The sequence below is a fragment of the Gymnoscopelus braueri genome (assembly GCF_963280865.1).
Source record: "Gymnoscopelus braueri genome assembly, chromosome: 17".
NCBI lineage: Eukaryota > Metazoa > Chordata > Actinopteri > Myctophiformes > Myctophidae > Gymnoscopelus > Gymnoscopelus braueri.
In genome coordinates this window covers 48342123-48368773 of record NC_137617.1, presented here as the reverse complement: position 1 = coordinate 48368773, position 26651 = coordinate 48342123, and the positions used below count along the sequence as shown (strand labels likewise).

General features: G+C 41.0%; 2 protein-coding genes across 2 annotated transcripts in view; both read right to left on the bottom strand.

The window, feature by feature from the left end:
• Positions 1-12615: 12615 nt before the first annotated feature.
• The window catches only part of LOC308105203 (uncharacterized protein), a gene marked incomplete at its 3' end in the record, with an annotated part of 438556 nt that continues 424520 nt past the window's right edge, over positions 12616-26651 (bottom strand). The window contains exons 34-35 of the mRNA XM_080455838.1: positions 13015-13056; positions 12616-12872 (exon numbers count right to left, since the gene is read on the bottom strand). Coding sequence (XP_080311964.1) covers positions 12616-12872; positions 13015-13056 — 299 coding nt within the window. The remainder of the gene's footprint in view (positions 12873-13014; positions 13057-26651) is intronic.
• Positions 14883-21189, bottom strand: LOC308104381 (uncharacterized protein; the record flags this gene model as incomplete). The annotated part of the gene is made up of 10 exons (XM_080454792.1): positions 14883-15127; positions 15246-15320; positions 15713-15848; positions 15936-16055; positions 16738-16985; positions 17200-17429; positions 17595-17647; positions 19191-19240; positions 19356-19407; positions 20866-21189. The coding sequence occupies 10 exons, from the start codon at positions 21187-21189 to the stop codon at positions 15030-15032; spliced, it is 1386 nt and encodes a 461-aa protein (XP_080310918.1). The 3' UTR covers positions 14883-15029.

Sequence of the window (26651 nt, the reverse complement as noted above, 5' to 3'; positions counted from 1 at the left end):
AAAAAACTCATGTCATAGGACACTACATAGTATCCCATGACAACATACTGTAATATAATACTGTCAAAAAACATGAAAAGATGGGTTTTGATTTCAAGACATCTTTATTGACACAAATGAATATGAATAAACATCTGTCAAAAGGATTGTTGGGAGGAGAGCAGATATAATTATTACAGAAAAAATAAATCAATAATAAATTAATTAATACAATTTCCAATTAACCGTAAATAACATTAAAGGTAGGGTAAGTGATATCTTTTGGGTATAGTCTTAGTTTTTGTTAAAAAGGTTAAAGTACTATATTCTGATAGTAATCATTGCTACAGAGTGTTTGTTCGGTCACATGGGCTCTCCAGCTCTTTAGTAAACAGAATATAGTACATTTTCAGGTAGGTGACAACATTTAAGCTAATCAGGAGAGAGCACTGAAAATGCATTTTCTGTTTAATAAACAGCTGGAGAGACATATGGGAGACTCGTTTTTCAGAACAAACACTATAGCAATGAGTACCATCAGAATATAGAGCTATTTAACACTTATTTTAACCAAAGTAAATCACTTACCCTACCTTTAACAATATACCTGTTTTTAATCTCAAATAGTGTCATTTTGTGGTGTCTTGTCCTTTGATAACTCAGGCAGGTTGTGGTGTTGGGGTTAAAGCCTTACCCTCTGGTAACATTCTGGCAGGGTGTGGTGTTAGGCTGGCATTGGCTAGACTGATAACGTGGATTCACTCTAACGTTCCTCCCCGGTATCAGTCTGAACTCCGGCCCATAGGGAGCGAGTATGAGAAATCAGAAAGTGATTTTGATGCTTTTCACTGTTGTACGGACAGCAGTTGAAAGCAGTCACTGATTGGCCCGATTATTTTCTGATTTCTCATACTCGCTCCCTATGGGCCGAAGTCCAGACTGATACCAGGGAGGAACGTGAGAGTGAATCCACGTTATCAGTCTGGCCAATGCCAGGCTAGTGTTAGGGTGGTGTCAGGGTATATTTTTGTGGTGTTAGGGTGGTGTCAGGGTATATATTCTTGTGGTGCTAGGGTTAAATTCTTACCCTCTGGTAGCATTCAACCAGGGTGTGCATGGTCTATAGAAGGTGGAGTTCTCTGCATCAGGATCCTGATCCACTCCCTCAAAATGGATCCACACTGAGGTCAAACACAAAGGTCATAGGTCACAAACCGATGCACACAGTAATATTTACAATCCATTCATTTCACTGTTGCTCTTTTACAACAGTAGAATAATGATCAGATCCTGCAGCCATAGACAGAGCAGGCAGAGCGGTCACACTGTGGCCTATGGGGCTTGTGGGGAGGGTTATTATAGTTTAGCGCCCACCTGTGGTATGTTGGGTCAACTACGGCCCTTTGTGAGTGATTCAGATTGCACCTCTAATGTACAACTGTGTTCAAAAAGGTTAACAACTAACATTAATCCATTAAGACCGGGAACACATCTGTGTAAACACTTAAAAAAATATTTTATACTTTGGCTATTCAAAAATATATTAGAAAAATTGTGAAATTTGTGCAAATCTTTGAATGAATATATTATATATTTATATATATATATATACATTTTTTACTCAAATCTTTGCTTCTGGGGGGTCCCTGGAACAACGTATTTTGAGATGGGGGTTCGCGGCCAAATACATATCATTTTGGGGGTCCTTGACATGCGTTTCAACAAACGTTTTTTTCAAAAAACTGTTAGGATTTGGAAGACATTTGTCGAATCCCCAGAAGCAAATATTTGAGTTACAAATGTTCCCCTTAGAAATATATATATTCAAAGATTTGCACACATTTTCGTGATAAAAAAAAACAATAGCAGATCTACAAGCTCATAGCGAGGCAATCACAGATGCGTTCCCGGTCTAAAAGGGTTAAGTGTGTGCGTGCACATACACACACACACACACACATACAGCCTGCACTGGGGCCATAACGCTACGCTAAAAACGCCTTCTAAATCCTAACCGTTTTAAGAAAAACAAACATCCTGTTGCTATACAGTACATAGCAACATCTAAAATGACACAGATGCTTTCACGGTTTTAATGGGTTAACCACTTGAACCCTATTTAGCATCCCTATTCTGGTCGAAACATTCGCCGTAAAATAGCCGATCTACAAGCACACAACACATCAGAGATTTGGTGAAGAGGGAAAAATGAACAGGACCAAGTACAGAGCCAAAGGTCAGGTTTTCTAAGTATTGAGAGTTTAAATGGTTAAATGTCTGAAAATACACATTAACATGAATGCAACACAACACTGATGACAGTGCTGTCAAACAAGTCGCTATCTATGAAATCTATGAGAAAGTTTGATCTGCCACACAATGTTATCTGTACATTGAAACTACAGGATACCAGGTAAACACTGAACCTAGTATCTGTCTAAATAACATGCTATCTAAATTAAATGTTTTAACATTGTGGTCAAGAAAAAACAAGCCTAAGTAACAAACACATGAGAACAAATGACCAGGGTGTGTCTGCATGGTCGTCATATCTAGGTCAGTCACTATACTGTAGCATCAATGGAGCAGAATGTGAAGGGTCTCACGCTCTTTTCTCCTCCAGGCTAGTGTATCAGTCCAGTGGTTCTCAACCTTTTCAGGCCATGACCCCCCAAAATAATCATATTTGAACAAAAATAATCATATTTTAACTGGGGACCCCCCACACTGACGAGCACTTGGAATTGTAGGAGTTGAGACATTACTTTTAGTTTCACAGAGAAATACTGTGAAAATAGCAGATCTACAAGCGCCTCGCACTTGCAACACGAGGCGTTGTGAGCTTGTAGATCGGCTATTTTCAAAATGTTTGCTTCTTTCTTATATTATTTGACAATTTGACCAATGTTTGATCGGTTTTATAGTATAGTTTGTTGATTAATTTTGATGGAGTAATGGTCTTTTTCTTTTCTTTCTTTCTTTTTTTTGGTAGGTATTAAACTAGCTGGGGACCCCCCAAAAATCATCTAGGGAGACCCACAGTTTGAGAACCACTGTGTTAGTCGACCAGCCACAGCCCACTTTGTAGTTACTATAATGTCAGCTGGTTATGGTGTAAATGTCACAGGGTGAATGGAGATCCAGGGTGATTGAAGACAGAGCGCTCGTTTTTAGGCACGGGGCTTCGGGCGAGGCAGGGCTTTTCGAGACAGGGTTTATTAGCGAGGCTCGCGAGGAGGAGGAGTGTGAGCTTGTAGATTGCTGCTATTTTCAAAAGAAGCTGCGAGGCGGGGGTTTATTATGAGAGGCTCGCGAGGAGGAGCTCCTCCTTCTCCTTCTCCTCCTCCTCCTCCTCCGAGGAGGAGAAGGAGAACGCGGCGCCAAGAGGCGGGGCTTTGATGCGACGCGGACCTGTCTTTTGTTGTTCCCCCCCACATAGCAACCAGGAAGCTACGCTAGGGGAGCGCTGAACACACGTTCACACGCACACGCTTGTCCATGACGGAGGCGCGCCGACTTAGTAGAGCTTGAGGCCGAGGAGGCGCGCCCTCGCGCCTCCAGGCGCGAGTGCCCGCGCTGACCGGCCGATGCTCTACTAGTCGACACAGCGCCGTTCGAGTTGTAAACCGATAGGGACAGAATAGTTCTTTTCATGGATCACTGTGTGCGTGTGTGTGTGTGTGTGTGTGTGTGTGTGTGTGTCAGGGAGAAACTAAAACAAAAGCCAGCAGAACACAATAAAAGTATCTTAACAGTCCATTGAAAGCATGAGCGCGTGTGCGTGCGCGCGCATGTGTGTGTGTGTGTGTGTGACTGTGTGTGTGTGTGACTGTGTGTGTGTGGGTGGTCGCGGCCATATATGCTTGTGCACAAGCCTGGCTTGTGGCTCCCTCTAGTGTTTCTTCTACAGAATTGCTGGGTGGGTCAAAACGAGCGAGCCTTCTTCAATCACCCTGGTTCTCCATTCACCCTGTAACATAAATACTGAGTGAAGGAGTATGGGGAGAGTGAAGTGCTAAGGGCTGAGGTTCAGTCTGAAGAGGTGAGTCTTCAGATTATGACGGAACATTGGGATTGAGTCTGCAGTTCTAACTGCAATGGGGAGTTCATTCCACAGTTTGGGAGCCAGAAGGGAGAAGAGTCTGGGACGTGTGGAGCGCTGTCCCGGATGTTTTAGGGAAGGTTCTGAGTCTGACAGCTTGACTTTGGTTGCTTTGTAGGCCAGCATCAGTGATTTGTACTCGGTGCAGGCAGCAACTGGGAGCCAATGGAGGGAGCTGAAAAGGGGGGAGACCTGAAAACTAGTTAGCTAGTTGAAGACCAGGCATGCTTTATTTGATGGGGCTTAAGTGCACATGCCGGGAGGCCAGTAAGGAGCGAGTTACAGAAGTCAAGTTTTGATATGACTGAAGCCAGGATAAGGAGCTGGAGCCTTCCAATGTTATAGAGTGTAAACCTACAGGATGGAGTGTACGCTGAAATGTGTACCTTTAATGAGAGCTGACTGTCCAGGACAACACCAACAGAAGACACCGGGGAGTTGTCTATGGCAGTGGTTTTCAACCTTTTTCATGCCAACGACCCCTAAATTGATATACATTTGGCCACGGACCCCCATCTGAAAATGTTTTGTGCCAGGGACCCCCAGAAGCAAAGATTTGAACACAAAATGTGCTTAAAGGGATTTTTCACTTTCAATATTTTTTTAAATTTGCTTGATTCAGTATTTATATATTTGATATTCATTTTTGACACACCCCCTTCCTAAGGGGCAGGACTTACCTGGGAAGAAGAGAAGCTCGGTCTTGTCTGGGTTCAGCTTAAGGTGGTGAGAAGACAAGACATCCACTGTGAGATGTCAGCCAGACATGCAGCGAGGCTCTTCAACCTGAGTGGCAGAGGGTGGAGAGAGAAACAGAGTGTTCACAACTGTTACAATCAACCAATAGTAAGGAGTATAAGGATCAGATCCTAGATCAGTGACTAAGGCTGTCATGATCAGGAAATTCCACTTGACGATTAATTGTCTTACAAATAATTGCGATTAACAATTTAATTGTGTTTTTTCTGTGAACATTGGAATATATAAATTACATTTATGTTTAATTTTTAGGCTTTGTAAACAAAAATTGCATATGGCAAATAATTTAAATATAAGAAGAAATGAATGATACCAATAATCCCCAAAACATTTTATACTATGGCCGATAGAAGGTGGAGTTCTCTGCATCAGGATCCTGATCCACTCCCTCAAAATGGACCACACTGAGGCCAAACACAAAGGTCATAGGTCACAAACCGATGCACACAATAATATTTATAATCCATTCATTTCACTGTTGCTCTTTTACAACAGTAGAATAATGATCAGATCCTACAGACATAGACAGAGCAGCCAGAGTGGTCACACTGGGGCCTGTGGGGTGGTGGGGAAGATTATTATAGTTTAGCGCTCACCTTTGGTATGTTGGGTCAACTACGGCCCTTTGTGAGTGATTCAGATTGCACCTCTAATGTGCAACTGTGTTCAAACAGGTTAACAACTAACATTAATCCAAGAAGACCAGGAACACATCTGTGTAACCATTTTAACCATTATTTTATACTATGGCTATTCAAAAATATTTGTGAAAAATCATGACATTTGTGCAAATCCTTGAATATATATATATATATACATATTTTTAAAGCGAACATTTTTAACTCAAATCTTTGCTTCTGGGGGGTCCCTGGAACAGCGTATTTTGAGATGGGGGTCCGCAGCCAAATACATATCCTTCTGGGGGGTTCTTGACATGAAAACGCTTCATGTCAACATACGTTTCAACATACGTTTTTTCAAAAAACTGTTAGGATTTAGAAGACATTTGTCGAAGCCCCAGAAGCAAACATTTGAGTTACAAATGTTCCCCTTAAAAAATATATATTCAAAGATTTGCACACATTTTCATGATTTTTCTAAAAAATTGCAGATCTATAAGCTCATAGCGCGCTATGAGCTTGAAGAACTACTATTTTTGAATAGCCAAATGAATCTTAAAATGACACTGATGCGTTCCCGGTCTAAAAGGGTTAAGTGTGCGTGCGCGCACACACACACACACACACACACATACACACACCCACACCCACACGCACACGCAACGCTAAAAACGCCTTCTAAATCCTAACCTACGTTTTCAGAAAAACAAACATCCTGTTGCTATACTGCCCTGCCAAGCCAAAGTGCAGTAACTACGTTTTTGGACACACCCACTTATTTGTGTATCCCAAAGGTCAAATTAGCCTTCGTGATTTTGGGGGATGAACAATTACCTCAAGAACAGATGTACATTTATTGTGATATCACTTATATGCCGATATCTCATTTGGCTACTCGGTGCAGGCAGCAACTGGGAGCCAATGGAGGGAGCTGAACAGGGGGGAGACCTGAAAACTAGTTAGCTAGTTGAAGACCAGGCATGCTTTATTTGATGGGGCTTAAGTGCACATGCCGGGAGGCCAGTAAGGAGCGAGTTACAGTAGTCAAGTTTTGATATGACTGAAGCCAGGATAAGGAGCTGGCCTGACTCCTGGCTGAGGAAGGGTCTGATCCTTCCAATGTTATAGAGTGTAAACCTACAGGATGGAGTGGCCGCTGCAATGTGTGCCTTGAATGAGAGCTGACTGTCAACAGGACAAGACCAACAGAAGACACCATGGAGTTAGTTGTCTATGGACATAGTGAATCCTGTCTATGGACATAGTGAATCCTGTCTATGGACATGTGAATCCTGTCTATGGACATAGTGAATCCTGTCTATGGACATAGTGAATCCTGTCTATGGACATAGTGAATCCTGTCTATGGACATAGTGAATCCTGTCTATGGACATAGTGAATCCTGTCTATGGACATAGTGAATCCTGTCTATGGACATAGTGAATCCTGTCTATGGACATAGTGAATCCTGTCTATGGACATAGTGAATCCTGTCTATGGACATTGTGAATCCTGCATGGGGCAGGACTTACCTGGGAAGAAGAGAAGCTCGGTCTTGTCTGGGTTCAGTTTAACCCATTTAGATCGGGAAAGCATCTGTCATTTTAGATTTTAACCACTTTAACCATTATCTTATACTTTGGCTATTTAAATATATATATGGCTTTTAATATATATTTTTTTAAAGCGAACATTTGTAACTCAAATCTTTGCTTCTGGGGGATTCTACAAATCTCAGTTTTAAAAAAAAACGTATGTTGCTATAATCAGTGGTTCTCAAACTGTTTCATGTCAAGGACCCCCAAGATGATATGTATTTGGCCGCGGACCCCCATCTCAAAATATGCTGTTCCAGGGACCCCCCAGAAGCAAATATTTGAGTTACAAATATTTGCTTTAAAATATATATATATTCAAAGATGTGCACACATTTTCACGATTTTTCAAAAATGGCAGATCTACAAGCTCATAGCTCACTATGAGCTTGTAGATCTGCTATTTTTGAATAGCCAAAGTATAAAATAATGGTTAAAGTGGTTACACAGATGCGTTCCCGGTCTTAATGAGTGAAGGTGGTGACAAGACATCCACTGAGATGTCAGCCAGACATGCAGCGAGGCTTTTCAACCTGAGTGGCAGAGAAACAGAGTGTTTACAACTGTTACAATCAACCAATAGTAAGGAGTATAAGGAACAGATCCTAGATCAGTGACTAAGGCTGTCATGAAATTTCATTTGACGATTAAATATCTTACAAATAATTGCGATAAACAATTGAATTGTCTTTTTTCATTGAACATTGGAATATATAAATTACATTTATGTTTAGCTTTTAGGCTTTGTAAACAAAAACTGCAAATGACAAATTACTTAAATATACGAAGAAATGAATGATACCAATAATCCCCCAAAAAATTAAACAATGGCCAAACTAGGCCATAATTTAATCATTTTTTTAAATATATATTTTTTAACTTTTTCTTAAGTAGTTGAAATAGCCGTGTCACATTGCGATGTATTGTGAGCTTATAGATCAGCTATTTCCACTACTTTGGAAAAACGTAAATATAGGAACATTTTGCAAAATGGAAACGATTATGACGGCGATTATATCATAATTGTGACAGGCCTGTCAGTGACATTTCAATCACAGATGAGAAAGAGAAAGAAGCAGTGGATCTGCTTTCATTTCTAAATGATTCTAACATGAAAGACCATCCAGTCCAAAGGAAACATTTTAAACAGTTAGCTTCACAAACCACATTTGTTTTTGTCCTGAAGGCTTGTTGGAGTTTATTTGGAGGGTTTTGGATCTCCAAATAAATTTATCAGGGTTTTGGATCTGATAAATGCACGCATCCCCGAAGGTCAGCGCCCGTTTGCATGTATTAGCTCTAGAATTACCACAGTTATCCAAGTAACTGAGGAGCGATCAAAGGAACCATAACTGATTTAATGAGCCTTTTCGCAGTTTCAAAGGAAACATTTTAAACAGTTAGCTTCACAAAACACATTTGTTTTTGTCCTGAAGGCTTGTTGGAGTTTATTTGAAATAGTCATATTGTCTGTACTCACAGTCAGTGGTGTAAAGTAACTAAGTAATTTACTCAAGTACTGTACTTAAGTACAATTTTGAGGTACTTTTACTTTACTGGAGTATTTCCAATTGTCTATACTTTTACTTCTACTCCACTAAATCTCAGAGGCAAATATTGTACTTTTACTCCACTATAATTATTTGAAAACTTTAGTTGCTAGTTACATTGCAGATATAAATGATTACATTATAAAACATACATTAACCACTTTAGCCCATTTTAAACCTAGGCTATTTGAAAAAAAGCAGATCTACAAGCTCACAATGCGTCCTGAGCTTGTAGATCTGCTATTTTCAAACATTTTAGTATTTTTTACTTTTGGTACTTTAAGTACATTTTGATACCAATACTTTCGTACCTTTACTGTCTGTCTGTCTGTCTGTCTGTCTGTCTGTGTCATGGAGAACCCAGTACCCCACATGTCTGTCTGTCAAAGCCTTCTAGGGCTCTAAAGGTCCTATACTTTAACTAAATGTCATAACAGTTCTCAGATAGCGTCCATACTCACTCAGAAACGTGTTGAAATGTCTCACACACTCTCTTCTCCTCCAGGCTGTGTTAGTTGACCAGCCACAGTCCATCTTGTTATTATTGTAAGCTGGTTATGGTAGAAATACTGAGTGAAAACCCAGCTCCAAACACATAAACATGCTGATACATCCACACTGATATTAATCCCTAGCTCTTCATAAACCAGATTATTGAATTTATAAACATCTCTGTTTTCACCTGTTTCTCTCTCTCTCTCTCAGACTGTCTTCCTTCCTGCTTTTTTTTTGTCCCGCCCCCTGTCAGAACCTGCTATGTTGACTAGAGTTGATTGACACCTGGATGCCCAATAACATTGCTTCCATGAGCTTGGTATAAATGACCAAATAGCTGCATGTCTGCTCCCTAGTGGGCCTGGTTAGTGCAGCTGCCAGTGAAACTTCAAACCTAGGTCCAAAACCCCATCGGGACACTTGTCTTTGATGTTAGAAGAAAGGTTAACAAGCAGCTTCTCGAATAAATCTGGAATAATTTTTATTACTTAGGGTCGGTGGCACAAAATATAATAATTTATCTCTATAACAAATCAGCTGGACAGAGTTCTTTCAAACATAACCGCCGACCGTTACTTCTCAGGAAACAGGAGGAGATGTGCGGTGGTCCTCCAGTACCTTGATGGAACGGGACTTAAACCTGTGACCTGTCTGTAGCAGAGACAACATTTTCATTTTTCAGTACTTTTACTTCTACTCCACTACATCTCAGAGGCAAATATTGTGCTTTTCCTCCACTATAATTATTTGAAAACTTAAGTTACTTAGTAGATTTTGATTATTAATACAAAACACACATTGACCACTTCAGGCATATACACATTTTGGCTATTTGAAAATAGCAGATCTACAAGCTCACAATGTGTCGCAATGCGACGCATTGTGAGCTTGTAGATCTGCTATTTTCAAAATGCCCAATGTTGGACATTAAGCTCAGGGGGTTCAGGCCGCTCAGCATACATGCTTTTTTCAGTTCTCAGAAAATCGTAGACGCCCATCCTCCCCCCCAATGGACCAAAACTGTTCCTCTGAGTTATGTCCTGACAGTCTGACACACAGAGATGAAGTGACTAATAGAGTATAGATAGATTTACACTCTACACTCACTGGTCCAAAGTTCCTGCTGTCTTAAAGGTGCCTCCCTCTGAAACACTGGCTCCCCTCTGCTGGGCAGTCTGTGTAAGGACACATTAAAATGTAGCGTGTTTCTTAACCTAACTGCACTGTGGAGCAGGGGTCTTCAACAGGGGATCCGGGACCCCTAGGGGGTCCTCAGAGTTACTACAGGGGGCCACCAAATGTTTGTGTGAAAGTAACTTTTTTTCCCCCTTCACATTAACCACTTGAACCCCAGAATTCCTTTTCTGAGGAGAACATTAGCCGAAAATAGCAGATCTACGAGCTCGAGCTCACAACGCCTGGTGCTGCATATAGATCGGCTATATTCGGCAAAGAGGTTTGGTGTTTTGGGGGAAAAGAGCAGATCAAGTACAAGTATTGAGGGTTTAACTGTCTGAAAATACACATTAACATGAATCCAACACTGATGACAAAACAAGTCTATGCAGCCATCTATGAAATCTATGAAAAGGTTTAATCTGCAACATAATATTATACAATATGTAGTGGGGGTCCCTGCATCATCTGTCTCAGCTAAGGGGTCCTTGGCTAGTCTTCTAGCTTGACACCAGTTTTCTGTAAATATACTTTTTATTGCTCCTGGTATTGATGATTTCTTGTATAGCATTGTATGTCCTATTATGTCCTGATGAATTGAATACATAGGACCACAATGGAAACAAGCCCTCAAGGCTTTGTGTGTTATCCTTTTAGCATTACTTGTATAATTGTACCGCTGTACTATACAGCAAAACTGTTAATAAAGTATTCAATCAAATTCAATCAAAACAACATAAATATAAAACTGCATTTTATTATCACACCACATGTGTCAAGTTTACATTCTGTACAAGAGGGACTGATATGTACAAAATGTACAAATCAAATGTACAAATGATACTGTGTACTGTACAGTCCTACAGTATATACAGCACAGCTAGGGTCTCCCTCCTTGGGTCCGTGGACCATTCTCTTGTGGTGAGTTTAGTGTATTTAACATAATATTCAGGGTCTCGCCCTACTTAACAAGTGGAATTTAACTGGTGTTAAAGTTGTTACAGGCTGTCCCAAAAAAATGGTGAAAAAATAGACTGTTTCCCTATTTATAAATCATGCCATTTATGCCAGATAGTAGCTTTATGTGACCAAGTCCCAAAGTTACAGTGGAGGTGGAGGTCACACATGGAGCTAGTAGTGACAGTGAGTGAACAGGGACATACTGTATTTGACATGTTCCAAACATTAGAAGAAGAAACAAAGGAAAATCTCAGATTACAGGGAAGCAATATAAAATCTCACCATTGGCAAGTATATAATTTACAGCATATACAGTATATATTGGTGGTCAGTAAAATACTGACTACAGAAAACTGGTCCAACTGCAGTTTGAACATCAGACACCATAAATAGACATACAATCCTGTTGTCTTGTCATCTTGTTTAAATACTAGCACAGACATGTATTAGGTAACATGATGCAAAGGACAAAACCCTTATTTAATGTCTCTCAATCATTGCACTACTTTCTGTACTAATCCTCTGAGAGAAAATCACTCTTGTCAATTCAGTTTCTATCTATACTGTATATGGAATAATAAAAAAATGAAATGGGGATCTATATTTTCTTTCTGTACAACATCCTGCAATCTAGTAGAAACAAGTCATATAAAATAGGTTAATGATCCCTTTACATGTTTTCTCAATTAAAGTACAAATCAAAGAGACGTGTCAGTGGACTAGTTGTTGTCTCTTCATTCATCTTCAGTGCTTGTTTATCTGCCAGGACGTTTTGCTGTAATGTGAAAAGAAAAAGAAAAAGCTGGTCACACAAAACTCCAACAGACTGGACTGAAAGAGGGATTTGTGAGCGGCTTCGAATGCTATCAATGCATTGAATGGGAGATTATCACGTTTTATCAGACCTTTGAATGGGCGAGTAGGCGACGGAGTAGGCGCGATTTAGACCTACCCACGATTTGTCAGACCATTCATGGGGCGTAATCAGGAGCTACTGACCTACTTGGAGGCGGAGCAGTCCCCACAACAATATTTACGATTCTGTGCCTATCGGTACATAACTCCAACGGCGCTGAGTAGGCACAGGCGAACGTCACACCGTTCAGGACGGAAACTCGGTCGCTTTAGCTCCCTCGGTGGTCCTTCACGGGGTGACAGTTCGCCTGTGACTGCGCGCCTCCGTCATGGTCCGAAACCAAAACCGAAACTGAACTATTTAAGTCATCTCCGTTGGTAGGTCAGTATGTCTTGATAACACCCAATGAATGGTCTGATAAATCGCGTAGGTCGCCTATTTCGCCCATTCAAAGGTCTAATAAGAGGTGATAATGTCCCATTCAATGCATTGATAGCATCCGAATCGGGTGGATTTGTAGTGTTTAGCTCTTACCCAGATCGTTCAAAAGACTCGACTCGTGCTTCTGCAGAGCCTCGTAGAATGCTGATTTAGCTGCTGTTCCTTTACGTTGCACAGTGAAAAGCAGTATTCTCATTTGAGCTTGCCTGGGCCTGGCGTTCCAGATTTCATGATAGGTCTCATCTGTGAGAATTTCTTTTTGAAAGAGCTCGTCCGCTATGCCCATAACCGCTGTGACGCGCTCAATTAGGTCTCCCCAGTTCTTCTTCACAAAGTTATCTTTAATGAAAAAAGAAAAACATAGACACAAATGGTATTTGACTTCTGCCCTCAGAAAAGTAGAGGTTTAATGAACTTGTTAAAGATGAATGACATTGATGACTGAGGGTCAAACATAAAGGTCGGAGAGTAAAGATCTTACCTGTTGTCTGGCTAATCTGAGGTTCTTTCACAGCTGATGCACCTGAGAGAAAACAACAATCAGTTGATATTGTAACAGAAATGACTTTCATGTTCTTGATGTGAATAAAACAAGCAGCTTCTAAACCCACACTATGCATCAAACACCAGACACAATATTCAATGAACTGATTCAGTAAATCACTTCATATGGGAAGAGTCTGAAAATCTGATCAATTCAATACATTTGTTTTATTTGATAACTCTGCAACATTTCAACCCAACTTGCCTGATGAAGACCCTGTTGAAACACTGCTATAGTCAATAAACTATTGGTAGATATACTCCTGTATGCAGATATCCTTTTCCTTCAATCTAGGGAGAGGGAAGGATCTATTCCTAGTGACCATATGGATTTGCATTATGTTACTTACTCAGTGGTGTGGTCTAGGTTTTTTTTCGGAGGTATACGATAATCATTCCCTGCACGAGATGCGCATGGTCGTGGGTATACGCTAGCGCGTTTTCAATGGATGAAATGGTTAGTAGACTGTATACGCTTTTTCCCCAAAAAATCTACACTGTATACGGCGTATACAGCGGGACACGGTAGAACACACCTTACTTAGCTTACTGTGGACTAGAGTTGGTCAATGACTCAATACTTTACAATGCAATCTTGAGTCACTGGGGTTAGTGATTTAAACTGTAGGCTAGTATGTTCTCATATAAGGGGCTGTGTCCACCAGTGTATGGGTTAGTGATTTAAACTGTAGACTAGTACAGTATGTTCACATATAAGGGGTTGTGTCCACCAGTGTTTTCCCAGGGAATACAGCATATTTACATCATGCTACTGTATGCCAGCAGTGTGATGATGCACTGAGCTTCTGCACTGTGTTGAGTCCTGCATGTCTGGTGTTTTTTTTTTCTGGCCCCGGAGTTGAATAATGTTCAACTTTAGGTAGAAAAGCTGCACTCATCTGTCACTTTTTACCCAGCCATCCAATCACAGTGGAGGAGGGGGGCGGGACAAACACCTCATTGTCACTCGTCTAGCGTAGCCAGACGATCAGAGATCTCTGCTTACTCATACGCGTGGTGTCGTCTAAATTCAATGTAAGAACTACAACTGAGTGGAGACAATTCTGAAATGTAAAAAAATAAGGGCATCACGGAAACAATAGAAATACTTTAAGGCGATCCTTCGGATTGGGGAGGTAATAGGATTGTTTCCACTGCAGTGGGCGTACCAGTAGGTTTGTCAGTGTTGGACACAAGGGACAAGGGACAGAGACCAAGGACTCAACAACACCTCCCATGTAGCTGGATCCTGGGAAGTGCGTGCACTGCCGTGCAGCCTTTCTACCCCAGTCGAGTAGCCCAGGGGCCCTACTGGGCGGGGCTTCTTTCGCTCTACATCAAGACAACAAGAGTTGGGAACGGTGGACGTTGTCACATTCTAATACAGCCCGAATACACAGGCTCAGCACCAGCCTCAGTGGCTCGCCTCGCTAATCACTGGACTCCCAATCCACACCTCCTGGGATTGATTCCTACTATCGACACTACTTTTTCCAATAACCGCGGATGAAGCATAGTTTTGGACCGCGACGGAGGGGCGCAGTCTCAAGCGAGCTTGAGCCACGAGAAGCACCACCGAGCGCGTAAGTTGCCGTGCTGAACGTTGCAAAGTTCGCTTGAGCCTACTCAGCCCCGTCCGAGTTATGTACCGATAGGCACAGAATGGTAAATCATGTTGTGGCGAGAGCGTTTGCCCCAACTCGCCAGGCTCTCCCCTTCTTTCTTTACCTTTCTATTTCATTTTATTCTATTTCATAGTTATCTACATTGTTGAGGAAGGTTGAAGTACTGTACAAGGATTTCACTGCCTATAATTCTGCTATCAGTTATTGTTATGTGACAATAAACACCTTGAACTTACTATGTACTGTATGTGAGGAGGAACTATGTTCATAAATGAGCTGCCAAGCCGATGATGACTGGAGGATTGTTCTTTTTTTAAACATGAATTAATTAATCTAACGAGTAAGGAAACTCACCTGGCTGATGTAGGAGAGAATGTCTCTTACTGGTGATTCCTTCATCTGATGCATCAGTTTTCTGTTTTCTGACTGTGAGAGAGATGGAAATCATACTGTCTGGTTCTACAATGCTGAGAAGCCTGATATCACACAAATTGAACGAAACAATGATAGTATTACATTGAAAATCCAATTGAATCACACTTACTCTTTTTACTTCTGCTCGAGCCCCGCTGATACTGACCACGTAGTCGTTGTAGTATGCTGGGCGTTTTCAAGTCATCTGACACAAGAACAACAGATAGGCCTCATTATTCAGAAATACATTGCAAAGTTAGCAAAGCAACATTATGATCAAGCACAAATAAACACACACATTCAAGTAGACAGGTGACTGTGTGTGTGTGTGTGTGTGTGTGTGTGTGTGTGTGTGTGTGTGTGTGTGTGTGTGTGTGTGTGTGTGTGTACGTGTGCGCGTGCATGTGTGTGTGTGCGTGTGTGTGCGTGTGCATACATACATACACACATTCAAGTAAACAGGTGACTGTGTGTGTGTGTGTGTGTGCGTGTGCGTGTGCGTGTGCGCGTGCGCGTGTGCGTGCGCGTGCGCGTGCGTGTGCGTGTGCATGTGCATACATACGAGTAGACAGTTGACTGTGTACATATGGTAGGTACCTTGTCGAATGGTTGCAGTCCATGCAGGAACATCAGAACCACTCACTTTAAGACTACATTTGAATGGAGGTGGCTGCTCATAGTATGCTTCAAAGAAACCTCTGAACTCAGGTGGTGCCAAGATGAATGGCAAGTCCTGCACAGACACATAACATTAATAATTAACTTCATCATAAATACATACAACATGTTCATAGCTACACCTATCTACACACAGACACACCTCAGGATCAATTTCTCCACTTGGCTCACTCATCAGATGGTAGTTCTCATCTCCCAATAGACAGAAGGTGTTCTTCTCAACCGTACTGAAACGTCCCTTCTTCAACTTCTTCTTGATGTCCTGCCACACACAACAGGTGGACAAGGTGATGAACAACACGAGAGAAGGAGGGAAGGGAAGAGGCAGGGGAGTAGGGAACGATAGAAACAAAAACAAACAAGTTATAGTGACAGTTTGTCAATATTAATAAGTTAAAGTTAAAGTTTTAGTCAAAATAAGAACACACTGATCTGATGTGATTCGATTAGTCAATAATCAGTTAGTCTCGCGTTACCAGACTGTTGCCTCCCACAATTTTCAAATGTTTCCGGGCATACAGTCTGGGACTCGGAAGCTCTGATCATGATTAGAATATAAACCGGATGTGGAGCCTCCTCTCCATTTCCGTTTTGTCTTTACAGTAGCGCAAATTTATCCTAATATGCCTGTAGTTATGTCAACAAGACAGATTGCTAGCAAAAAGGAATCATATCTGATGAGTCAAAAACAAAGTTAGACTGACTCTGTGTGGAGACAGTCTAACTAACTATAGGGAGTAAACAGTGTGTTATTGTTTACAGGTAGATCTTAGGGTGATATGCATTATACATATACAGTGTCCTCTTTCCACTTTTCGGTGAGCTCCTTTGCAATCTATGATACTTGCAAAGTATGATTTGAAAAGTTAAAACATATTGTGATAATGTTTTACATGATCATGATTATACAACAATGTTTCTCTCTATCTTGGTGGTTTTCTCACTTTAATATATGATGAGTTGCAGCTGGAGAGGTAGATGCGGAAAGTGTGAGTGTCGATACTCCATAGATCCTCGTAGATCAGGACTGCTCCGTGGTGTTTACTCTGCTGTGTGTTCTGGACGACGGGACCCACAGGACACAGGGAGGACACTGACCACTTTAGATGACTACCAGAGTACTGGACTCTCTCAATGACGGGATCCTTGCCAGTGACATGTAGGACAGCAAATACCTTCTCTTTTTCCTGGCCTGCAGGTGAAGATAATGAGGAGGAAGGATGGAGGGACAGTTTTATAGAGACAACAAGACAAAATGCATGGAAGCCAAAAAGGGCTGAAGAAAGACTATAGTGTAACAGAAATATCACTGTAGAATACTGTTATTTGGACATATTGTAAAATTATGGAAGATGTGTAGTTGTACAATCAATAATAAATATGTCAGAGGCAGCATATCTTCTCACCAGCCAGGCACAGGGAGTGGGGGAACTGGATGGACTTGAGGGCAGATGCATCCTTGGTGACTGTCTGTACGTTGAACATGGGACCAGCAATCGTCCAGGGGTTCTGGACAAATTTGTTGAACTTGGACCAAGACAGGATGGAATAACTCACCAGAACTTGCTCCGATGCCTCAAATATCAAGCCTGTTAACTCACACTCATATGTCCTCCCCTGTCCTTCCAACTGAGCCCTAAATAATGCATGAACACACACACACACACACACGCACGCACGCACGCACGCACGCACGCACGCACAAGCTAAAATCAAAGTCTTACAGTAGTAAGTCTTACAGTAAAAAGGAATATAATGAAACCAGATAAGCAGATGATGTCAAAGTGATGTCCAGACTCACTGCAAGCGTCCTCTGGAGAGTTTCTCAGGACTGATCATCTCATCTCCGTAGCTCTACCAAGCAAACACACACAGGAGACATTAAGGATCACCAACAACCACTGGCTAGATCACCTGATTCGAATGCTATCAATGCATTGAATGGGGAAATAGGCGACCTACTTACCTACCCGCGATTTATCAGACCATTCATTGGGTGTTATCAAGACATACTGACCTACCAACGGACATGACTTAATAGTTCAGTTTAGGTTTCGCTTTTGGTTTCGGACCATGACGGAGGCGCGCAGTCACAGGCGAACTGTCACCCCGTGAAGGACCACAGAGGGAGCTAAGGCAACCGAGTTGCCGTCCTGAACTGTGTGACGTTCGCCTGTGCCTACTCAGCGCCGTTCGAGTTATGTACCGATAGGCACAGAATCGTAAATATTGTTGTGGGGACTGCTCCGCCTCCAAGTAGGTCAGTAGCTCCTGAATGAATGGTCTGATAAATCGCGGGTAGGTAGTAGGTCGCCTACTTCGCCCATTCAAAGGTCTAATAAACTCGCCTATTTCCCCATTCAATGCATTGATAGCACTCGAAGCCGGTGGCTACATAGTATATGAAGAAGAGTGTCTGCCAGTAGCTACCGCCGCTAGGCACACGAACAGCATGCACTGTGCATAGGGCACCAAGTGCCACGGGGTCACCAAAATGCGCCAAGCCGATCATCATTAGCTAAATTATGGAGACAGATTTCCTTCTGTCTGTAACCTTGTTGTTGCAATTCGACTCATGGAATGCAATAATATTGTTAGTTAGAAGAAATTGTTTTGATAACATACAGGTTAACCTCAAACTTGGAGTTGATTAAGTCTAAAGAAACTTGGTTGCCAAGAAAACGAAGCAAAGATGGCCACCGCTTAAGACGACGTGTCATATCTCTCAACCAATGGAAGGATTCCACATTCGCCCGGAAGCTCATCTGTGTCTAACCCATTATGTCATTTGTTTATGTTACTATTGGTTACCAATCTGATATGGGTCCTGTTTAAAACCCAATTCCATTATGTGGCTCGTCAGAGAGCTCTTAGCTTAGAAATCATCTGCTACTGTAACCTTGTCCGCTCTCTTGAATACAGTAATAATACAGGGTAATAAGAAACATATTTATCAGCAACATAATATGGTGATGTATTGTAGTGCAGGTAATTGCAACAACCATCGATCTTGTGAAAAATGTAAACAGGACCGCCAAATATTCTAGACTTTCCGTGATTCTGCCAATAATCATATTCTTTGAGACACATGCAAGTTTTTGCCGGGTCAAACAAGGGAATCACGTGACGTTGATCCCCTTCCCCTATTCGCTCATACTAGGACATGACGTATATGTGTAGGCAGAATAATTGTGTGAATGGCTGCTGGGCTCTCCTCTGGTCTTGTGTTTTTTGTGTATTCCACTAATCCCCCCCATTGCAGAAAGTAACAGGCAGAAGAAACAGTAACGATTTAAGCACCGCACATTATAGCGTATTCCCTCCGTCCGGCGACACATGTTACATGTCATGCGTGTGCACGACAATGAGCTTGCTGTCTGGTCTGGAGCAAACTGACCTGCTGGACATGTTGGCATTTTTCACAGCATGATCTGAAGTATCTCTGATCTGGAGAGACAAAGAAATGATAGTTTCACATATTTACACGATATTGGTGAGTTGTAGATTAGAGGCAGCTTGGAGGTTTACAGTGTAAAAGATGAATATGATCCATGTCTCTCACCAGAATCTTCATCCTCCTCTTCTTCCTCTGATGAGCTGTTTTTAGATGAATCCTAAAAATGATGATGAGAAATCATAAGACAACTTTCAGCAGGATTCATGCAGTCTAAGAAATTAACATTCTGAATGTAACAGGATCTTTTAAGTGACTATGATCCAAGTACACATATTCTACCGATTATTGATTTCTGGCAAATCACTTTTAGTAACTAATTTAAGATGTCCATTATCCAAGGACAGATATGTGATTGGTCTTTGACCATGACCAACAAATAACATGAATAAACATAACATAAATCAGTGTTCTGAAAATGATTTATGAGGGAGAAATTTCACGAAAAAACATTGAACCGAGATTGTTCTTAAGAAAGAAAAAAATAACCTAACCCTGAGACTTATTTTCACTTTACATACCTTATTTTTTATTAATTAATTATTAGTAATAACAACAACAATGCATTTTATTTATAAAGCAATTCTTGCAAATCTCAGAGTGCTCAGGGTTTAAAAGCATGGCATAAAAACTGCATAGGCAACCAAACAAGGGACCCAGCTAGGCTAAACTAAAGGGTCAAATTAAAACTAGGTAAAATCAGGGCAAAGACAAAAAAAACTAAAAAGGCCCAATAAAAAAATTAAGAAAACCCTTTGTTAAAAAGGTACTTTTTTAGTCAATTTTTAAAAGCATTAGTGGACTGTGGTGCTCTCAGGTGTTCGGCGAGGGAATTCCACAGACATGGGGCCATGCACGTGCACACATAGACATGAAAGGGGGCTTGAGCCCCTGCCCTTTTACCCGTCGCTAAAAAAAGTGCCCTCTCCAGACTGGAGAAAAAAATAAAATAAGAAATATTCAACTGCCCCTAGTGGCCTAACGGTAAGGCCGACGGAAATGCCAGTGGATGTGTTGGATGCAGCTCAAAGTGAACTTTTCTCAGGTATCTAGTTTGTCTCCGTCCGACCTTCCTTGCCCGTGTTATTAAAGAAAAACGGGCGACAATGGCCAAAAATCGGCGATCGAAAATCGGCGAAAGTGGCCGTTTTCAAGATGTTTTGGCCATTATCTCTGGAACGGAATGTCCAATCTGCTCAGTTCAAAGTTTGTTGGGTGCGTGACTTTGAGTCCATTAAGCCCGCAGTGATACCTTTTCGGGTTTTTGGGCCTAAAAGTATGGTAAATGTCCGTGAAACAAAATCCAAAAAGTGCCCTTTGGAAATTCCAGCCCCTGCCTCTCCAAATCCTTCTGCACGTCCCTGCATGGGGCTGTATAGCAGAAGGCCCGGTCGCCCATGGTGCGGAGCTTGGTGTTGGGGACAAGGAGAAGGTTGGTGTTGGAAGAGCGGAGGCTTCGAGTGGCGGGTTTTAGGGCGAGGAGTTCTTTGAGATCAGTCCTGAAGGAGATGAGGAGCCAGTGAAGTGAACGGAGGATGGGTGTAAAATGGTCATATTTTTGCACTCATCAGGATCCTATAACTGTTTTGAATGTACTGGAGCCTCTGTAGGCTCTTGCGGTGAGTAGTGCATTGCAGTAATCCAGCCTGGAGGAGACAAAGACGTGTACGAGTTTCTCAGCATCTGGCAGGGTGAGTGTGGAGAGAAGTTTGGAGATGTTCCTGAGGTGAAAGAAGGAGGTCTTACACAGATGTATAATGTGTGCCTCAAGGTTGAGTTGTGGGTCCATTTTCACACCCAGGTTGGTGACTGTGGATGAGAGGGGAAGATTGTAATCGGAGAACGAGATGCTGGTTATGGGGCATGATTGGATCTGGTGGGGGGTGCCAATTAGGATGGCTTCGGTGTTGGAGCCGTTTAGTTGAAGGAAGTCGAGGTTCATCAACACCTTTATCTCCTCCAGGCAGCTGGTTTGTGTCCGAAGGCGGTTGAGGAGGATGTCATGGTGAACAGTGTCAAATCAATGCTGCAGTCAGATCAAGCAGGAAGAGGAGTGAAGGGGAGCCATCATCAGCTGCCATCAGCAGGTCGTTAGTGACCCTGACGAGGGCTGTTTCCGTACTATGGTCTGAATGGAAACCGGACTGAAACTTCTCAGCGATGTTGTTGATGCAAAGATGGTCCTGAAGTTGTGCAGCCACCACTTCTTCCAGAACTTTGGAGAGGAAAGGGAGGTTTGAAATGGGCCTGTAGTTGGCAAGGTTATCTGGGTCTAATGTGTGTTTTCTTTTCTTTTAGATATATTTTGTTGGCTTTTCCTGCCTTTAATGATAGGAAAGTAGGCTGACAGGAAATGGGGAGAGAGATGGGGGGGGGGGGGGGGGTGACACACAGCAAAGGTCGTCGGAATCGAGAGTCGAACCCGCGACACGCTGTCAAGCTGGATTACCAGTGTATGTGGTATGTGCCTGGACTAGGTGGGTGGGTTTTTTGAGCAGGGGTGTAATGATGGCAGACTTCAGTGCAGAGGGAACGAGGCCAGACTGGAGTGAGAGGTTTATGGCTTTGGTACTCAGGGGACTTATGGCACAGATGATTAGTTCTATTAGTGCTGTGGAGAGGGGGTCCAGGGCACAGGTGGAGGGGTCCTCAACTTCTTGCTGCGTGATGGAGGAAAAACAGCAGAGAGGCTGATAAATCCCAATCGGGGGGGGGGGGGGGGGAGCTGGAGATGTGGAGGGGCTGGAGAGCTGGGAGCGGATGGTGTCTACTTTTGTTAAACACTAATGTGATGTTATGAGATGTTTGTTGGATGTGATTTTTATAATTGGTATTTTAGGTTTTGGAAATATCATTCAATTATATGATTATTTTTGCTCTATTTTGTGTGTTTTTCTCTAATTTCATCTCCTCTCTTCTCTTGTCGAGGGAGATTCTAGGAGTCCTACTGGAATAATGACTTGGGAATTCATTACAAATTCAGATTATGTAAATCTTGAGTTGTATTATTAACACGTTAATGTATTGAATCCAACCTAGGCCTCTGTACTAACACACAAGGTGCAAATATTTGCCTAAAATACATTTTCATCTATGAATGAATCTTCATCTCTCACACTCATCACTTCAGTGTCTGCCTGGGTAGGAACTTCACTCATGGTCTCATATCCTGAAGAGGACGCAGCATATTTATCCAGCCAATCAGAGACCTTCTTGTCAGGTGACCAGCGGGATAAACTTCCTGTCTCAGATGGTGTTTCACCTCCCACTGGAACATAAGACAACAAGACGACACAACATTTACAATAATAATACAAGAAGAAAGAACTGACACTGATTATTATTATTATTATTATTATTATTATTATTGTTATTATTAATTATGTAACACTGTTTTAATTTGGAATGTTAAACGTTATTCATCTTGTACAGTAACTATGTTAACATATTGTAAATGGTGCGACAGTAATAGTAACACAGTAACATTGGTTTAGAACAATGGTTCTCAAAAATAGCAGATCTACAAGCTCACAGCACGTCACTTTGTGCCACGCTGCGAGCTTGTACATCAGTAGTATCCTTTATGCGGCATTTCTATACCACCTATGGCCACTGGGGGAATAGATGGCGCTGTTGCGCACATTTCTATTTATATTAATCTATATATATATATCTATTAATATATACATAAAAATAGCCTTTCTATTAATAACATCATTATAAATAGATTTAATCCGAATAGGTATATTTAGAATTTAATATTAATAGGTCATGTGGTGTTAGTGTTTTTAAAATAACTTATGATAGCCAAGGTGTTTGGGGGTGTGTTCTATTATGTATATGCATTGTGGGTAGGGGGTTACTATAAGGTATATATAGGGAAGGGTATGGGTGTTCAGTATCTGCTCTTACTCTCTCATTTTGTATGACAATATGGCGTCTAAGAATGTTGAAGGTACGTCTGATACTGATCTTCATGCTAATGTTAATGATGTAATGTATAATAGTGATATATGTTTTGCTCCTAAAAAGAAGAACGGTGGAATCCGTAGATGTACTAGGAGTAATGATCATGTATTACATATAGTGTACGACGGTGAAGATAGGTGCGTATAGGATTGCTATTATAGATATATGATTATAGACTGTATTCTAATGTCTGAGGGGGGTGGGCCAGAGAGGACTCTAGAGCATACGCATCCTGATATGTATAAAGAAATAGAATCCTATTTGCTATACAGCGGTATGATATGGACTACCTGTAAGGAGTGTTCGATCAGATTGATGAACCAATCCTCGGAGGATGTTTCAGTTACGAATACAAATACATCAGGAGAAAGATTCTTTACGACAATAATTCGTCTAGTTACTATGATACTCTGTATACCGATCCTTTGCTGTGTGAATCGAGGGTCAACAGAAGACTCGATTTCTGATGAATCTCAATAAAAAATGGTAAATAGTGAGGGGGGTATTTTTTTTTTTTTTAATTATTTTATATGTATATTTGATTATACATATCACCGGATATTAATTATAAATATAATGTACATGTTTTATCCAGAACAATGTACTCATAACATGTGTGTCTCTACAGATAATGAGGCTGATTATACGGCGTCTCATTTAGAGGATGATACCGTCACCGCATGGATAAAGGAGTATGGACAGACCAATGGACAGCAAAATCGGTCATCACCGCACACTCCAGAGCATTGTGACACATCGCTATATACAGATAAGGATCAGCGTTTGGGTCCTGAGGAAATTTCAGTGTTGAGAGGAGTGTTAGGATGGCTTACTGAGACGGTGATTCTGAAGAAACTACAAGCAGACTGTTATGGTTGTAAAGTCAACCATCCTAGTCAATTGCATCATCCGTGTATGAACGAACAAGATTCTTTTTATTTCGAGAGACATTATGAGGATATATACGCTAAGGTGTTTAAACCTTCATTGAGTAATGCTTTAGAGTATGTATTGTATACATTATGTGGAAAAGAGGTGTCAGCGTATAGAATTCTAGGAGCAGCCGATGTTATTATGTGTGAGTGGATCTCTGAACCATATATTATAGAGAAGCTGAGAGATATTAGAGATACCCTCGTAACATATAAGATTCAACCGGTCGTGGTGGAATGTGAACATAGATGGGCCGAAGCTCCTCAGAAATCACCATACCAATGGTGAATATAATGGGGGGACAGGTTAGTGTTGCGGAATGTGTTTACGATAGACTTATAACCCTTATTAATACTGTAATTGAACAGTATATAAACCCTGGTGTAATTATATCGTTGCCACAGGGGTATGATATTTTTAAAAGTCATATTCATTATGTAAAAACTAATAATACTACATATAAAGAGTTAATAACACAATATGTTAATCGTAAGGGTTGTGTTATTAATGATATAACCGTAAGGGGTGTAGTTGATAGTTTTTATGATAAAAAACAAGGAGATTCAAAAGGATTGGGGTATGTTGTGATTATGTGTGCGTATATAGTTGATATGAGTGTCTTAAAGTATCAACAAGGTACACATGATTGGTCTATGCGTAATGTTGTATATGTTGTACAGAGGATGATTGATATAGATGAGGTATCGTGTACATTGTATATGAACATGATTGATAACGGTATATGTTTTTAATAATCATGTAAATAAAAAGTATGTGTATCTATATAATGTATTCATTGATGTTCATGGTGTCATGATGGAAGGAGTTTTACAGAAGATCTATTATGATGCGGGTAACCCTGGAGGGTTAGGCGGGGTATCCAGGTTGATCACAGCTGTGAAAACAGAGGAAGGGGTTACCCCTAAAATAACAGAGGTTAAACATTGGTTAGAGAAACAGGATGTTTACACCCTACACGCTCCAGCTGGGAGGTTTTTTCAGAGAAACAGGGTGTTTGTCAGCGGAATAGATAGACAATTTCAAGTCGATCTAGTGGAAATGGGGGAATATTCTAAAGAAAATTATGGAGTACGTTATCTTTTAACATGTATAGATGTATTTTCAAAATATGCATGGGTTAGACCCTTACATAATAAGACAGGGGCATGTGTCACAGAAGCCTTTAAAGACATTTTGAGCGAGGGGCGGGTCCCTCAAAAATTACAAACGGACGCTGGAAAGGAATTCTATAATAAGACATTCCACCAATTGACGAGTGACTATGAGATTAAGCATTTCTCAACGGGTAATGAGACAAAAGCTAGCATAGTGGAGCGTTTTAACCGTAGTTTTAAATCAAAGATGTGGCGATACTTGACATCGGTCAATTCACGACGATATATAGATGTTCTACAACAGTTAGTTGAAGCGTATAACGGTTCATACCATAGATCCATCAAAATGACCCCCGCTACAGTTAATAAGGATAATGAGCATGTAGTGTTCAATAACCTATACAGGTCTAAGAATAAGGATACGATTAAATTTAAATATAGCATAGGAGACACTGTACGTATGTCTAAACATAGGGGTGTATTTAGGAAAGGGTATGAGCAGACATTTACAGATGAATTCTTTAAAATAAAAGAATGTGTCCATAGGATCCCTCCCGTATACAAGCTGCAAGATACAGCGGATGAGGACATACAGGGTACATTTTATGAAAAGGAGCTCCAGAAAGTTATTATAGATGAAAATAAAGATTTTAAAATAGAAAAGATATTAAAAAAGAAGAAGAGGGGAGGGCAGAAAATAGTATTAGTGAAATGGCTAGGATGGGGTGATAAGTTCAACTCTTGGATACCTGAAGCTCAAATTATTGATCTAGCATAGAAGATTGTCATTATATGAATCCTTTTTAAAAGCAGGGTGTCTAGAATATATATGTTCATAAGGGATCAGGAGGTTGAGTAGCATACAAAGGTGTATATACATGATGGACGGTCAAGGGTTCTATATAACCCTACCCAGTAATGCTTCTATTGACGTATATCCGAATAATAAGATATGGCATTATAGAACCAAACTATCAAAACCTATTACCCTCAAAGAGCCTTACGAAGTGGGTTTAATCGAGTTACAATACCCACGCAATTGGAATAGTTTCCCTGCGGAGGATGGTTGGATAACCATTATTGACAGTAAATCCAATGGAGCAGGCCCGGTGTTAATATTACCCCCGGGGGTATATGGTAGTGTACATAAGATTATTAAGGAGATAAATATTTTGTTACATGGAGATAGTAGTACAAAGAGGTTAACCATACTGTATAATGTTATAAAAAACAGGGTATTTTTTAGTTCAACTGAAGGAGGATTGTGTATAGTGTTTAGAGGTAGTCTGGCAATAATTCTAGGATTTAAACCGGGGGTTCCTTTTGAAATACCTACATCAAAAGAGGCAAAACGTGTTGCTCCGCATCCTGCTGATATATACGGTGG